Source organism: Danio aesculapii, chromosome 2, assembly GCF_903798145.1.
Source record: "Danio aesculapii chromosome 2, fDanAes4.1, whole genome shotgun sequence".
Taxonomy (NCBI): Eukaryota; Metazoa; Chordata; class Actinopteri; order Cypriniformes; family Danionidae; genus Danio; species Danio aesculapii.
In genome coordinates this window covers 15370364-15387870 of record NC_079436.1, presented here as the reverse complement: position 1 = coordinate 15387870, position 17507 = coordinate 15370364, and the positions used below count along the sequence as shown (strand labels likewise).

Genomic DNA, 17507 nt, shown 5'->3' with positions numbered 1-17507 from the left:
AGTTCTTATTTTATTTAAAAGGGGTTCAATTGCTAAAGAATAAAGCATACCAGATAGTGAACACCCTTGTCTGATACCTCTACAAATTTTAAAAGAGGCACACAAACCACCATTAACTTTTAAAATACTCTCAACGTCACTATAAAGAACTTTAACATAATCAATAAATTTCTGAGAAAAGACAAAAACACTTAAAACTGTCCAAAAATAGTGGTGTTCTACCCGATCGAAGGCTTTTTCTTGATCCAGAGAAATTAAACCATAATCTATATTTAGTGTCTTGGAGACTTCAAACAAATCACAAACAAGTGAAACATTATTAAAAAATTTATCTGTCTGGCACACAGTAAGTCTGGTCAGGATGGATGACAGAGCTCATTACCTCTGCCAGCCGATTTGCCAAGACTTTGGGGAGCAACTTATAATCGCTACAGAGTAGAGATACGGGTCTCCAACACTTGATAACCACCAGGTCACCTTTTTTTGGCAAAAGGGTTAAAACAGCTCGACGACAGCTCAGAGGTAGTCGGGCCTCAGCCAGACTCTCATTCAGCACCTCCATTAGATCTTCCCTTAGATCAGCCCAAAAGGTTTTATACCAGTCAACTGGTAAACCATTAATCCCTGGAGCCTTTCCTGACTCCATCCCTTGGAGGGCTTTCCATAGCTCTGCTTCACTCAGTACACCTGAGATTTCCTTATTAGCCTCCTCTGAGACCTGCGGTAAACCGCTGAAAAAAGCATTTTCAACCCCATAGTTTACTCTGAGCTCATTTTTATCCAATTCTTGATAAAAACTAGTTGTTCTCCTGCAAATTTCAGTTAGCTCTGTCAACAATCTCCCTGATTCAGAGTATAAAGCATGGATGGTCCTACTCTGTCTGTTCTTCTTTTCTAGGTTAAAAAAAAAACCTGGAAGGAGCATTTATTTGATTTATACTCTGAAATCTTGGTCTGACTAAAGCTCCCAGTATTTTAAAATCCAACAAATCAGCTAACTGAGTATTTTTGTTGACTAACAGATCAAAAACACCTTGATCACCAGATTGTTCAGCTATTTCCTGAATTTTTTAAATTTTAGCCTCTAAGGCATTCATAACTAAGCCAGTCTCTTTTGTAACGTTTTAAGTAAATTGTATACAGAACTGTTTAATTTGTGCTTTAACAAAGTCCCACCATTGTTTTACATAACTAAAAGAACATTTTATTGTCTTAAACTCACTCCAAAACATTTTAAAAGCATCTCTAAAAAACTTGTCATTCAACAAGTTTACGTTTAATTGCCAATATGCACTCTTGGTTTTAATTGAGTTTAAAAAGACATTACATTGTACCATACTGTGATCAGTAAAACTCAACAGGATGATCGAACACTTTCTTATAACATTGCATTGATGTTTAAAAACATAAAATCTGTCCAGTCTAGCTAAGGAGATAACACTATCCCTAACATGAGTCCAGGTGTACTGTTTTTGTGTCCCATTCAGTTGCCTCCAGACATCACACAGCTCATGTGCCTTAAAATGTTGAATTAAACGCTTTTGAGAAGGCAAATGGGGTTCTGCATGATTCCTGTCTAATTTAGACATTGTGCAATTAAAATCTCCACCCAGAAAAAGGTATTCTTCCACACAACAATTTTGTATTACAGAACAAAGTGTATATAAAAACACCATCCTTTCCAAAGCTGAAGTATAGGGACATACACACAAATGAAATTAAAAATAAATTTATCAAAGGTGGCTCTAACTTTTAAGAGTCTCCCATTAACAAATTCTTCCACTTGATACGTATGAGGAGTACATTTTTTTACTAAAAAGAATTGCAACTCCCGCACTAAGGGATGTGTTGTGGCTTAAGACTGAGACCCCATCCCACTCTACTGCCCACTCTGCAGCATTTCTAAAGTCACTATGTGTTTCCTGCAACATCAACTTTTTTTGGTTTTATCACTTCAAAAACTTTAGCCCTCTTATTAGCTTCTCTTAAACCATTAACAATGATTGTCGCAATATTTAACTCACCAATGATTAAAGGAAAAGAGAAAAACAAACACAACAAAAAAGTGCACACACACCTTTTCAAACTCATGGTCTTAAGCAATATCATTTCCTTCATTTACGTCCTCAGCCTGCAATTTTGTCACAAACTTCTTTAAGCGAAATCTCTCTTTGTCTGTGAACAAACCTTCTGACGTATATAGTTTAGTTTTTTCAACAAACTGTTTCGTGTCAGGTAAAATAATCAGAAACTTCCACCCCTCTTTTGTTTTTCGTAATCTTAAGAAAGAGTTTAATTTCATCAACCTCATAACTACGAGTGAAGCAGTCATTCTGAGACAAGCAGATGCTTGAGCTAGAAGACTCACTGCCACTTTCCATTCCATCATCACTACAACCATCGTCCACTTCAGTTTTTTTGGCTTTACAAGATTGAAAAATGTCAGCCTTTTTCCTTTTCGAAGGAACTTTAAAATGATTTTGCTCTGTTTCCATTTCAAAATCACTCCAGCGCACATTAGACAGTGAAACATCAGATTTGACATTGTCTTTTTGTTTTTCACGGCACTGTGTATCAGAATTTGAGAGAGGAGTATCAGAAGAGCTTTTCCCCACCGCAGTTTTTAAACTGTCCACTTGAGCAAACTCATTCGCATTCTCAGAATGCTGCACTTCATCTTTCTCTTTAACTGTCGTAACTTCAGTTACCGACGTCGCATCGCTTGATGTGCCAGCCTCAGCTGACGCACCAACATTACAGTTAACATTCTCAGATTTTTTTTCATTTCTTTTTGGGCATACGCGTATTAAATGCCCCGTTTCCCCGCAGTTGAAACACTTCATTTTTTCCGTTGTGACGTAAATTACGTAATCACAATCCTCAACTTTAAGGTGTAAAGACACATTCAGTTCTTCATCTTCCTTTAAAATCATAAACAGAAAGCGTCTGAAAGAAACAACATGTTTCAATAGCGGGGACTTGCAACCAATCGGTATCATCTTTATAGGTGACACCACTTTACCGTAGCGAGACATTATTCTCACTAAAGTATCATCAGTAACAAACGGCTGGGCATTTGATAACAAAACTTTCCTAGATGGTAAGGATAGCGAAAGTACAGGTGTAAAAAGAGCCGTCATACTGCCCTCTCAATGAGAAACAGCACACGGCTCAACAAGTCAAAAAAACAGGGTGTCAAACAAATTCAGCAGTCATTCAGTAAGAAAAAAAAAAGAAAAGAGATAGAAGCAGATCGCTTTCACTCACCACGCACACTCCCACACACCCGTTTTCTCGTGCCCAAACACTCACAGCGGAAGTGAGAGAGAGAAAGAGAGAGAGAAAGAGAGAGAGAGAGAGAGAGAGAGAGAGAGAGAGAGAGAGAGGTTAAATAATACTTTATTTTAACAATTGCTTACATTGCTAATTTAAAAAAAAACTTCTCAGATACATTCAAATACATACAAAATTTAAAAGTTTAACACCTAAAGATCATCATGTACAACACATAGAACCTCATTTATACACCAGGTTTCATAAAACCCAGTTACATTATTTGTTAAGCTGTAATACGCAAATTCAATTTTTATTCTTGCTGCCACCAAATACAGAAACATTACTTCAGGATCAGTTGCCATCAACCCTATACCTTTATTTTTCCTAGTTTTCCATATTGCTAATTTTGCTGTACCTAATAAATAATTCAATAAACATACTTTGCTTCTTTTTATAAACCTATATTTCACTCCTCCTATAAATACTTTATCTGAAAAATCTTCTTTAAACCTCTCAAACCATATTCTAGGTAATTCAAACAAACTACCTAGTCTACTACATTTTAAAAAGTAAGTTTGATATCAATTCTCTCATATCTGAAGAATATTTGATAATGAACAGAGGTTTATATTTTTTGTTGAAAATATTTAATTTGACCTCACAATCATGGAGATCAGAGGCTGTTTAGTTGAGCTCTTGAACCTTCACACTTCTGTCTCAATTATTCTCTGGCTGTAATAATTGTGTTTCTGAAACTCATTGGTTATTGCAAGAAAGGCAATGAGAAACTACACTGTGTGTGTTTAATTGTTGAAGATTGTGTTATTAGTCCTTTAAAAATAAGCCATAGAAATTTTATTTGATATTGTTTCAGCTTCCCATGGGGGTTCAACGAACAATTATTAAGGAATTAATACAAATTTAATTAATTTCATGCACAAAACCTTAAGCCCTCCAGCTGCACGTTAAGACACAGACATTAAGAATCAGTATATGAACCTCAAACACACTGTTAAAAATTGTCCCGTTATAAAACATTAGGTTACTGGCAGCACAGTTGCCAGCAAGTTACTATTAAATTAACAGCATCTACCTGTTGCTCTGTTAATTAACAGTAAAATGCTGGCAGCTGCAGTTGCCAGCAATGTACTGTTATTTTACAGTATGTTGCTGTAAAAATACATAGACCACATTGATACACAATACTCAAGTGAACATTTTGTTCACTGAAAGCGACTGCCTCAAATCGGCCAATATGAGTTTATGTAATGTGCTATGTATGGTTATAAGCATATGTATATAACAACAACTTATTTTAGTTAATTAGAAAAGTTCTGTTTAACCCAAATGTAGGGATGGCTGACGTGAAACTGACAATTCGACACAGTGTTGAGATCCCGAAGCGCAAGTGTTTCGAGACACTGTACCGAAGCATGATCCGAAACACCCAGGTCACGTGATTAAAGTGTTTCGAAACACTTGGTCACGTCACTAAAGCGATTCAAAGCATCGATCAGTTCAGAAGCGTTTCGAAACCTGGGGAATATGCATTTGGCTGACAAGGTCAGTTAACAGAGTCTGTCTCGTATGGCCTAGTGGACCGTGCATGTGCCAGTTGATTGAGGCTTTAAATGACTTTTGGGTTCGAATCCCGACTTGTACAAATACTCCAAAATCATGATTTTATGTATTTTAATCATGCTACTGTTTATAGTGTAGTCTAGATAGGATACAGCTGCAGATACGCCATCAATTTAACATAATTTTTGTAACTAAAACAATAATTAATATTTTACAGTACTGTGATGGTTGGGTTTAGGGTTGGGGTAGAAGTTAATAAAATACAATAAATGGGAAATTTAATGAATAACATAAATAATTCTTGTTAACTTCTGTCCACAACTGTATCCGATCTATCAACAACCCTGTTGTATGACCAAAACAAGCCATATTTATTTACAAAGTGTTCATTCGGATGTCAGACCAATGTTGAAACAGAACGATGCACGGACAAAGCATCTCAAACTGATATTAAAGCATTTCAAAATAACTGTATCAGCCTGGATTCGAACCAACAATCACTGCATGGTAGTCAGGAACCCTAACCACTCCACTATAACACTAAAGGCTTTAATCCCACAAAGTGGGGTTTATCACCACAATTTGCTCAACCATTCTATGCTGAAGCTGTTGAGTGCACTGAACCAGTGCAATGCATAAAACATGACCACTAGGCGGCACTGTAGAGTGGGTCTTGAAATGTTTCGAAGTGTCAACACATTTGCTTCAACTGTTTCAATGTTTTATGAAGCCTCGCTTTGTCCACCACTACCCAAATGTCTTAGTATATCAAATGTCTTAGGTATTACTAGAGAGATTCTTACTGCATCAGCAACAAGACAGCCGCTATTGTCAAATAAAGGAACATGCAGAACAGCAGCAGCAGTTCATCTTTGACTTAAACACTTGCTCTACTCTCCTCCACAATGGTGACACACAGAAGAAATTTGCTTCATGTTTTACAGTAAAACACTGTTTTTTTTTCCTTGATTTTACGGTAAACTACTGGCAGCTGGGTTGCCAGCAATCTACTGTTTTTTTACAGTCTGTCTCCGTATTTTAAATTAACAATATATTACTGTTAAAATACATTTTTACACCGTGTTTTTACATCTCACACCTTTAACCCTTTAAACCCAAGAGCAAATACCACAGTTTTAATTGAACACTTCCAAGTGTCCACACTACTGAGTGTTCAAGAAACATAGAGCAAAGCTGAAGTAAATGAATTAATTAAATGACTAATTAAATGATAATTGTGGATTAGCAATGAACAAATGAAGAAAAATACTGAAGGGAAAAAAGAAGAACGGAACATACAAAATACTACAACTTCAGTCACAGCTTTGTAATGAAATAACCTGAAATGCAACAAATGATTAAATCATTAAAATTATCAGCAGATGATTAAACAAGTCCACAAACATCATCACCAGCTACACTTATTACTAAAACATTAATTTTTGTATAACATCTACAAAAGTTCTTTTGGAGATAAAGGTTAACATTTTGTGTCACCATCATGGAGAATAGAGTTTGCTTTAGTTGGACTCTTAGCCCTGACATATTATATCGGCTTTTGCAACTTTAAAGGAATTTGTATAATAAGCCCTTTTGATTTGTCAAGCAAGTCAATAAAAGATAAATAGGATCTGGTGATGTTCATATTGTTATTAGTGAGGCACAACCATTTGTAATATAATATGATTCACTGCTCCTGTCTTCTGTTTAATTTATTGATAAATGTCATATAACATACCTGTATGTGGCATTGAATTCTGGAAGTTTTTAAGAGTATCTTGAACAAAAACACTTTGCTCTATAAGTTGCGCTCAAAGAGACATCAATAATCAGCGTATGAAGCTCAATGGTGACAAGTACTGAAAGTCTAAACATAAACAACAGCAAAATCAAACGCAAATAAAGAAAACTTTAACACCATTATATTACATATTTTATTCATGCCCCAATGCATGCTGGGATTTATGTACTGTGCCACACCCAGCATGCAATGCGGCATGAAACATTTTAATTGTTACCATTGTTGAGGTACAAGGTCTGATTCATGAGGTCTGAGTGTGTCATTGTCATCATTGAACCAATTTTATATGTTATTTCTTAGCTGTTAAAAAAATTAGGTATCTTTCCTGTTTCTACTTGACTAATAAAATAATATCTGCAACTAAGTATAAAAATAATTGCATGAGGCCAGTCATCCAGACCATTAACAAACATTATCAGAACAAAACTAGGCAAATCAACCTAAAGGCTTCCAGCTTTATTGCTATAATAAAAGTGTTTCGTAAACTCTACAGCAGCTGGAGAGTATAAATTAATGAGTTCAAGGGTGAAGAGCCCAACTAAACCAGCCCCTCACTCCATAAAGCTGTGGTCACACTGGGCTTTGTGTGTGCGAAATTCTGTCGTGCAGTGCTGCGAAAAGGGGCTGGATTAAACAAGATGATTAGCCATTTAAAAAAGAAAGCGATTGCTCCGAATTTCTGTCCAGAGGGGTCCTGTTTTGATCCACGACTGGTCTCACGCAATCAAGCAATGCGATTTCGTAGGTCAGAGTTCACCAAGCTTGAACTTTGCACCGCAGTAACATGCGAAACTTCTTCAAATTTCGCAGGTAGATATGTTTTACTTCTAAAATGACTTTTACGAGTCTATGCTCTAAAACATCTGACAGTAAGATCACCCTGTGACATCTTATCTTCTTGGAAGGCTAACAAAAACACTTCTGCCCCCCTTTAAAGACATTACAAAAGGAAACCCCCTCCATCTTTGCAACCCCCCCCCCCCCCCCCCCCCCCACACACACACACACACAAACCCTCTTTATATTGAAATGGACTTTTAGAAACCCCCAAAACAATCTCAGCACATAGTTCTAAAGTGCTTGATCTAGGACATATGATAATAACTTGCAAAGGAAGGCTCTCATGCAAATTTTCTTCTTAAGCCATTGGTCAGTTGATAAAGAATGTGACTTGTCCGTTAAATCCATCTACACACCCGAAATTGAGGCAGAATGCTTTCCTCAGGAGCCCCCTTTCCTGTACGCATGACTCATTTGAGTCCTCTTTCTTTTTCTGGCAATTTAAATTTAGCTTAAAAAGTTTTCACGCCTGCTGGATTCTCCAATCTGTGCTGCAAAGTCAGGCATGAAACAAGGACTTCCAAAAGAATATCTGTTTTCCACGCGCATATTAGGATTCTTTGCATGAAGAGTAGAGAGAAGCCACACATGGAAGTATTACTGTAGTTATGCATTTCTAAGCTGTGCCCCTTTTTCATCAAAAAGGTGTTTTATACTCTTGGTGGTTTTTATTAGGCATGTGGAACTGAGTGAATATTGCCATTCTTTATCTAAAATCAATATTTTCTTGCTTTTCTGTGTGTAACAAACACAAACACACACGCACGCACGCACATACGCATGGACACACACACACTCCTCAAATGTGGAAATAATTTTTTTTTAACTGATCACTAACAAATCACTGTAGTATAGGCCTATAAATATATCAAAGATGACAGAACACCAGGCTGTTCTGGTAAAAAAAAAATAAAATAAAATAAAAACTGGTTAGCCACTCATCCACAATTTGTAGTTTTGTACCTACCATATATTCATCTTTTCCAAATCCTAAATTCTAAATTCCTTTAGAAAAGAAGAGAGGAATTCTTCTCAACCTGCCACTGTCAAGTATAATGTACCCTAAGTTTGTAAAGCTTCTTTAGACAATGGACACTTTCCCCCTGTAACATCCACCTGGCTGGCCCAATGAAGATGTCCACTAGTGGATGAAGGTTCACTGCATATTCGGCCTTTCCAGTGTACAATGTTGTTTCAGTTTAATTTTAACTCCAATTTGACTCCAATTTTAATATGAGGTGGTTTAGAATATTATTATATTTATATTTCGTTTTATCTGACTCCAGTCATAAAGCATTAAGATTATATCAATATATAATTTAGATAAATGTTTGAACCTTTTGTCTTCACTCGTAACTATTACATTTGTTTATTCGGGTGCTCATGTCGCTCAGAGGAATCGTCCCGGCCTATGGCCTCCCTCATGGTCACACTCTTGTCAGTCTTGATTATTAAACAGAGGTAATTAACTAATACTTTTAGATGGCTGCTCCTATGCTTGCTCATTCTAAAATATTTTCGATTAGTCCCCTTAGATGTACACTCTTGAGTTAAGACAATATCATTTCTAATCCGAGGTCAGGGTCATTATTATAAATGTAACCGACTACTGTTCTCTAAAATAATTTTGGTTTAGCCAAGCTCATGATTTCCAATGTACACTTAATTTAGAATAATATTACTTTCAAACAAGGGTCAGGCACCCTATCTTGGTTGTTGCCCTAGACGGCATTAACTCCTTTTTCCACCTAAGTACACTTGAATCAATATCAAGAGTCAGTCGGATCCCTAAAATACAGTTAGTGTGCCCAATTCTCCATTTCAACTGGAGTTCAGTCCATCTACTTACCTGACGCAGGAAGTGCGGAAACAAGGATACAGCGTAATCTACTAAATTGAATAATTACAGAGTAAGCAGAATGCATTCAAACATAAAAATTTTATAGTCAGGTAAATATGTATTATGCCAATTATTCAGTCAATTCATAAATATTCAATACAAGATGTTGGAAAGATAGATCTAAGATCAAAAGATGCAGACCTCACTTCAAAATATACATAGTATAGAGCATGAGAGCTCCACACTATGGGCTGATCTGGTTACAGAATCTCCCTGAGCTTTTTGATGAAGGCATTTGCATTTAGTGGCATGTTAGGTCTGATGATTTACTGCCTATAGGGAACAAATTATAATTTGAATAGAAGCCCCCTAGGTATGGGGCACACCCTTATCAGTGGATCAAAAGATACCTGGAGTTATAAATCTATTGTTTTGATTATGTCTATTTCTGAAGGAATAAGACCATTGTACCAGTCGCACCTGGCACTGTTGCACAGTTGAGACATTTCAAATGATATCAAACATGATGCAAAAATTCACTTGCATTAATACAGAACATTCATACTTTGAGATGACCATTCTGTGAGTTAAGATGACCTTTCTGTGAGTACTATTATTAAAAAAAAATATTATTGTCTATAGAACAAACCACTGTAGTACAATGACTTGCCTAATTACCCTAACTTGCCTAATTACCATAGTTAAGCCTTTAAATGTCTCTTTAAGCTGAATACTAGTATCTTGAAAAATATCTAGTAAAATATTATGTATGTCATCATAGCAAAAATAATGTTTAATTATTGTATTTTTAATGGTTAACTGTGTGAATGCCTAATATGTGCTTGGGCTAATCAGTTATTCCATTAGCTCATCATAGTTACCATTAATAAGGTTCAAATTGGAAAATGTTGACACTTACCACTACATGTTTTTTCAGGTTGAAGCTGTAGTTCATGTATATGTTGCAATGTCAGTTCTATGCACAGCGTGCATCGCATTATCAAACTATTCTTGTTGACATCTTGGAGTGAAAACATAGTCTCAACTTGGGGCGCGCACTTGAACCGAAAGCGGTAGACGCATCTCTATAGCAACCTCTCGCAACACAACCTCTCCAATGTGGCACATTGCAATATTTGTAAACAAGTCATATGAATCATATTAATTATCTTTTAACAATGACAGAGGAACGCTGCCAAATGTAGCAAAGTAAGAGTAATGATTTTTTTGTCTTATAATTTACTTGAGTAAAAGCACTCAAAAAGTACGTTACCAAACAATTTTTCTCCAGTAAATGTAGCGAAGTAAATGTAATTTGTTACTACCCACCTCTGATCGCTGGTGATTGTGACAAGTATTATTCTCTTTCAAATAAACAGACAAGTAAACTAGTTTACTCAGTCGAGTGGATAAATTCATTGTTATATATATTTTTTTATTAAAATAATTTATTCGGCTACATTTAACTGTAAGTTAAATATAAATATTCATAATTAAATAATAATTTGTTATTCATTTTTATATTCATAAAATTTAGCTAATTTTGATACACATATTTCACATGTGATCAGATGTGTTACACATGGGAATGCGCGTGTTTCACATGTGATCACATGGGAATTCACATAAAAACATTCCAAATACAAATATTCTGCATGTGCATTTCACATGTGGTTCTCATGTTTCACATGTAATTTTTTACATTTTCACATGTGAAATTTCACATGCAAGTTCATGTTTGATTGCCAGCCATTCACAGTATAGTTTGGGTCATCACAAACAATGTGATTTTCAGAAAGAGATGTTGTCCACTGAATTCCACTTGTTGTCCACATGCGGGTTCATGTGATCACATGCTGTCCACATTCTTCACATGTTGTCCTCGTGATCACATGTGACTGCATGAACTTCACAATTCATGTGACTTTTCTGTAAGGGCAGTTTTATTTATTACTTATTCTTCAGGACACAATAAAGTAATACAATTAAATTTGACAAAACAAAGTATATCACTCGTGTAAACATCTGAAATCTTTATTTGACAAATGCTGACAAGTACATATACCAACTTCATCTGCAGTAAAGACTGCAACACATATTAACACAATCTGTATAAAATCCCATTTTCTCAAAGAAATCTGGATTATCTGTAAGTTGTTTTATATATATACATTACAACATAAAAACGATGGACCAATTGATATATAAACGTGTCAACCAAATAAATTATTACTACATTATTTGGTGGCCTGCCTGAGGCTAAAATGTCAATATCAATAACAAACTGTTGATGTTAATATTTGTGATAAATTCAAAATAACACCACAATTGCAACATTTTCTTTTAATTTGAAATTGGGTATTTAATTGTCATTTATAAGGGATTTACAAATCATAAAAAGTCGTTATGATTGCAAATGATGCAATACTAAATTTAGTAGTGAAATAATTATCATTAAAGTATTAAAATAAGTCACAAATACAGTCTTTGTAGCTGTTACTATGTAGAATAAACTGCTAACTAATGTCTGTTAATGTAGAGTTAATGCTTAACAAATTAGGGATAAACTAAAATGAATAAAATTAAAAATAATAAATAAATTAAATAAGGAAAACCCTGGAATTCAACAAAATGTCTAACATTTTCACGGGTGTAGTCTTAAATGAACTGCACAGGAAATAATTTTGTGGTGGCCTGGTTTTGCCTGGACGCTGGGTTTGCATGTTGGGTTAGGAGTATTTCTGCATTATATTAAAAACAAAACAAATATTTGTGTCTGATCTACTTCAGTCTTTACACTACTGATTAGTCTTCCATGGTTTCTAGGTGCAGGATGCAGGGGTTCTGGTACAGAGATTCAAAGCTGACCTTTACAAATGTGTTGAATACATCCAAGACCCCCCAAGATTAAAGGAAAACATCCAGGAGCTCTACAAAAAATATGTACAGCCATCAGATGTGGTAAGATAATGCAATACTGAAGTTGATATTTGTATTGTTTTGAGCCCGTTACTAAGCATGTGAGGTGTTGGACTGTAGGTGGAGAAACCTGGAGAGGACACAGATGTGCCGAAAGAAAACAGCCGACACAGGGAGCACTATGAGAATGTCATCATTACACTGAAGAAACAGCTCAGCAGAGACACAAACATTTTTCAGGCCAAAAACACCAAGCTCATGAAGGTGAGATAAACAAACAACAACAACTAAAAAGACTTGAAAAGGGAAAATAGCATATTTATTTAAAATCAAACTGAATTGACAAATGAACAAGTCCAAGCAAAAATGTAACTTATATTGTACCAAATGTATTTCCCTCTAGCTTGTAGTTATGGTTTTACATAAAAGAGCAGATCATATGGTATTTTAGTATCCTAATATTGGGCTAAAGTCCCCTTCAACAAGTATTTAGGTCAGAAATTATTGTAATTTTCTCAAAATATCAATTTAATATTAGAATCATGTTGCAATGATTTTGATACAATCAATTTCAGACAAAAGGGATAGTTTGACCAAAAAAACATGTGACATCATTTAATAATCCCCCACTTCTTCTAAATCTGTTTGAGTTTCTTTTTATTGTTGAACACAAATTAAGCTGTATTAAAGAATGTTGGAAAGCAGCAGCCATTGACATATCTTCATTTGTGTTCAACAGAAGAAAGAAATGCATGAAAGATTGGAACCACTTGAGGGTGAGCAAATAGTGAGGAATTTTTCCATTTTGGGTGAACTATGCCCTTAATGTTTATAAACCTCTCATTTCCATAAGTCAACTCTGCTCTTATTGCTCAGCTGGCCAAGTCTGGTTTGATTGGTCTTTCTATATCTGTTCTGTGTCAGAAACAAAGTACTCATTTCAGAGTGTTTGTATGTTGTAAACAGGCAGGGAATTTTCAAATACATTTCTTTGATCATGCTGACATAGACTCTGACATAGACCGGTAGCTAGGGGTGTCAAAATTAATTGTTTCTTTGGTGCACGGTATCGGTTCAGTAATAATCATAACCGGTTATGATGTAGTGACGGTATTTATCTCATATGCACTATGTCGCGGTAGCTTACTATGGCAAGGGAGGCGAGCGCAAGTATTTACAACGCTCCAACTACTTAAAAAGGCAGAAGCTGTGCAAAATTTCACTGCGCATGTGTTTGCTGGACAGTCTTTCGCTGACACAGCAGAAGCCCCTATTTCACTGTGATTTAGGGAATGAAGGTAAACTCCATTTTTCTCTCTTTCTCTCTCTCACTGTGGCCCATTTGACCTGCTGACGTGACTTTTCCTCTCCTCTCGGCTGTTCTGGATAGAGGTCCGCCGGACCCGACCAGATTTCTTGCGGCGCGGGAATAAATTCCTGAATAAAGCGCGGGAGCGGTCGGTAACTCTGGTGTAATTTGAATGGGAGTGGGCGGTCTGACAATATCGCTCCGCGTGTGTGTGTGTGTGTGTGTGTTTGTATGTGTGTGAATGAGAGAGCGTGATGCTGTGTGTTTATGTGTGTGTGTTTATTCAGACAGCTTGTTATACCCCCACAACCCCCCCACCCCCAATATAAAACTGTGTATGGAAAGCATCGTCAATGCACCGTGATGCACCGAAATATCGAATTGAACCAAATCGATGGCATGATAATCGTAACCCAACCAAACCGTGAGACCAGTGTAGGTTCATACCGCTACTGGGAGCAGATTAAAAGTTATTTAAAAAGTTGACAACACTTCATGGATGTTCATAAGACTATCATGAAAGCTTTATAATCACAAAATTACATGATGAATATGCTTGCTATTTTCAGTGGTGGAAAAAGTACTGACAAATCATTGAGTAAAATGGCCATTACTTGCCAAAAATGTAGTGAGAATAAAAATATGTTGTAAATACTACATAAAGTATGAATAAAAGTAGCCATTTTAAAATCACTCAAAAGTAGTGAGTATTATGGTGTAAAAATCCCATATTATATCTTGCAAATAAAAAAGTTACATTGCATCAGTGCCATTTTCATTTGAGGGTTTTTCTAAGTTTCTAAAATAAAATGATTTGCCATTCATGCAATAACTATAAATGTCAAATTTTATATTAATTTAATGTGAGAACATATTAATTACATTAATATATGCATCTATAATAAGCTGACAGAAAGCAGGCTGTTCACAAGCAGAGAGAAATTAGTGTAACCCAAGGGGTAAAAATTTAGATGTCTGCATATGTTAAAGGTGCAGTAGGTGATTGTCTTCAGAAACATTTTTTTTGTGCTGGTTGAAAGTGTCTTCACTGTCCAATTGTAATGAATAAAGTAAATGATCTAAATGTGTTTATATGTATTTTTATATTCTGTGTAGGACATAAAATTAAAAAATGTTCATCCAATTAAACATCTCCCATAATTCCGATAAATAGCCCAAACTGTCTGTCAACAAATGTAGATTTGGACTTCTCTGCATCTCTGTTCACGCATATCTGCCATTAGCGCGTGCCCACCTGCATGATCGCTGGGCGTTCACAACACGTGCACACAAGACAATCACAGTCGTGATAAAATCAAATGCTGAATTGAAACTTTTAAAATCCTGATCAATATTGGAGTTACTTTTGCACGCTGGAGGAAGGACGGCACCATGGCTGAAGTATTACTGTTAGACAGGTAATGTTATGTTTTAGTCATGCAAAGCTGATGTAGTGTGTTGTGTTATGAATAGGTTATATGCACAGACGTGTTGTTCAGCCACTGAAATCTCACGGTGAACGATTGATGTGACTATTTTCTGTTTCATAATGGACCTTTGACAGCATCGATAATGTAGATTTTTATTTAGTTTAACAACAGAACATCAGTAAATAGCGCTAATTCTTACTGGCGAATGACATGAACTAGTGGGTTGTCTGCTGTCGCGGTGCGTGCGTTCGCGATATCAGGAGGCGTGGCTTTGAAACACAGTCCCTCCCTGCCGTCCAAAGATAATATGCTAAGCGGTTAGCATTTTGGCAGATCACCTACTGCACCTTTAATGCTTAGATTATGTACTTTGGACCCTGACTAACAAGCTATGGGTGTCCAGCAGGCGACAATGCTTCATTAAAGTAATTAATGCTTCTTGAAAAATTATTTTATATTGAAAATTATGTTCAAAAAACATATATTAACATATATACACAGTCAGATGTATCAGAGGGTTTCTGTTTGTGTGGAAAAATTAACTTTTGTCACCTATGTCCAGGACAATGTTATGCTCATGAAAGAGATAAATGATCTGCGTCAAGAGCTCCACACAGTCCGAATGCAGCTGCGCAGCTTTGAGAGTCAAAGCAGCTTGAACAAAAACATCAAGCGCTCTGCTAACACAAGAGGTGACCCATTTGATTAATTATGATACTTTTGGTGTGATAATTTTGCATTCTGTACTTTTACAACTGTTACTATTTTACAATTTAAACAAAATGCTCATTGATTATCATGGACCACGTGAACACTGACTTTTATTTTTGTTCATGTTGGAGGTTCTTAGTTGCCATTTTCATTGATACTTCAGGTACACGTTCAGCAGGCAGGACCAGCTTGATGATGCAGCAGAATTTTGAAGAAACAGAGAAGGTCATCCAGCTTCAGCGAATGGAAATCCAGAGACTCAAGCAAGAGATTCTCTGCCAGACACCCTCCTCTAGAACTAAACTGCCACCACTTTAAACAATACTTTTTTTAACATTGCTAAATAAAGTATTGTTATTTTATGCATCAGTTATGAGGAACAACAATACTCTTTGTCCAGATCTAAATAAATGTTCTATATATATATATTCTGAATGAGACTTGCCTCTAGAATTTGAACGATTGAATTGAAGTGAACCGATTGAATTGCCAAAATGGATAATGATTTGAATGCAGGTTGTTAACTATTACTGTTCACCAGAATAACCATCAGCACTCTCTGATGCAGAATGTTTTCAGATGCATGATGATGAGGAGATTGAGGAGTTTATCTGATTAGATTAAACCACTTACAAAGGCAGGGCAGAAACTTAATTATGTTTTTTACACACACACACACACACACACACACACACACACACACACATATATATATATATATATATATATATATATATATATATATATATATATATATATATATATATATATTTTATAGGTGGGCATAGATATATTTTTTTAATCTAGGTTAATCTAGATTGATCTTAGAATTAATCTAGGTTAATATGGCTCATTTGAATTCTGCCGAAGGCATTCAGAATAAGTGTGCTACCCAAATAATAAGTCTTTGAGGTCAGGTTTCTCAAGCCAAGTAGCGCATTAGACCAGGGGCTCATCTTCTGTTTCCAACATGCATCACAATCTGCTTGAGAAAATGTTCTACTATAATTGGTGATAAAAATAAATTATGTTCAATAAGATGTACTTGTGTTTACTAACTGTTTATTCAGTCAAATGTGAATTTTGAACTGTAGGCCTACATAAGCTCAAAACAGCGATTTTTTTGCTATCCATCTCAGATGCTGCTATCCATCTCAGATGCAGAAAAGCTAGTTCATGCTTTTATGACTTCTAGGCTGGACTACTGTAATGCACTGTTTGCTGGCTGCCCAGCATCCTCTATTAACAAGCTTCAATTAGTACAAAATGCAGCTGCCAGAGTTCTTACCAGGTCTAGAAAATTTGATCACATCACCCCAATTTTATCCTCCTTACACTGGCTGCCTGTTAAGTTTCGTATTGAATTTAAAATATTGATTCTTACATATGAAGCTTTAAATAATTTAGCTCCTGTTTATCTAACCAAACTTCTGTCTTGCTATAATCCAACTCGCTTTTTAAGATCAAAACTCAGGGCTTCTGGTAGTACCTAGATTAGCAAAGTCGAGTAAAGGAGGTAGAGCCTTCTCATTTATGGCTCCTAGACTATGGAATTAGCCTTCCTGATAACATCCGAGGCTCAAACACACTCTCCCAATTCAAAACTGGATTAAAGACCTATCTGTTTAGTAAAGCATACACTCAGTGCACCACTTAGCGGGTTTCCACACAGGTTTCTGCATCTTGTTTATGTACACTATGAACATATATTCTCCATTTCCACCTGGGGATACTCTTCCCGAGGCCCTCAGACTATGCAGAGTCACTGATTAGAGGTTTCCATATCCTGTACCAGGCCGT

The 17507-nt window shown here is 36.0% G+C and overlaps 1 protein-coding gene across 1 annotated transcript in view; it reads left to right on the top strand.

The window, feature by feature from the left end:
- Positions 1-16365, top strand: part of cfap57 (cilia and flagella associated protein 57) — a 160215-nt gene extending 143850 nt beyond the window's left edge. The window contains exons 19-22 of the mRNA XM_056473426.1: positions 12165-12299; positions 12378-12521; positions 15559-15688; positions 15871-16365. Of these exons, the coding sequence (XP_056329401.1) occupies positions 12165-12299; positions 12378-12521; positions 15559-15688; positions 15871-16025 (564 nt within the window). The 3' untranslated portion in view covers positions 16026-16365. The remainder of the gene's footprint in view (positions 1-12164; positions 12300-12377; positions 12522-15558; positions 15689-15870) is intronic.
- Positions 16366-17507: the final 1142 nt, after the last annotated feature.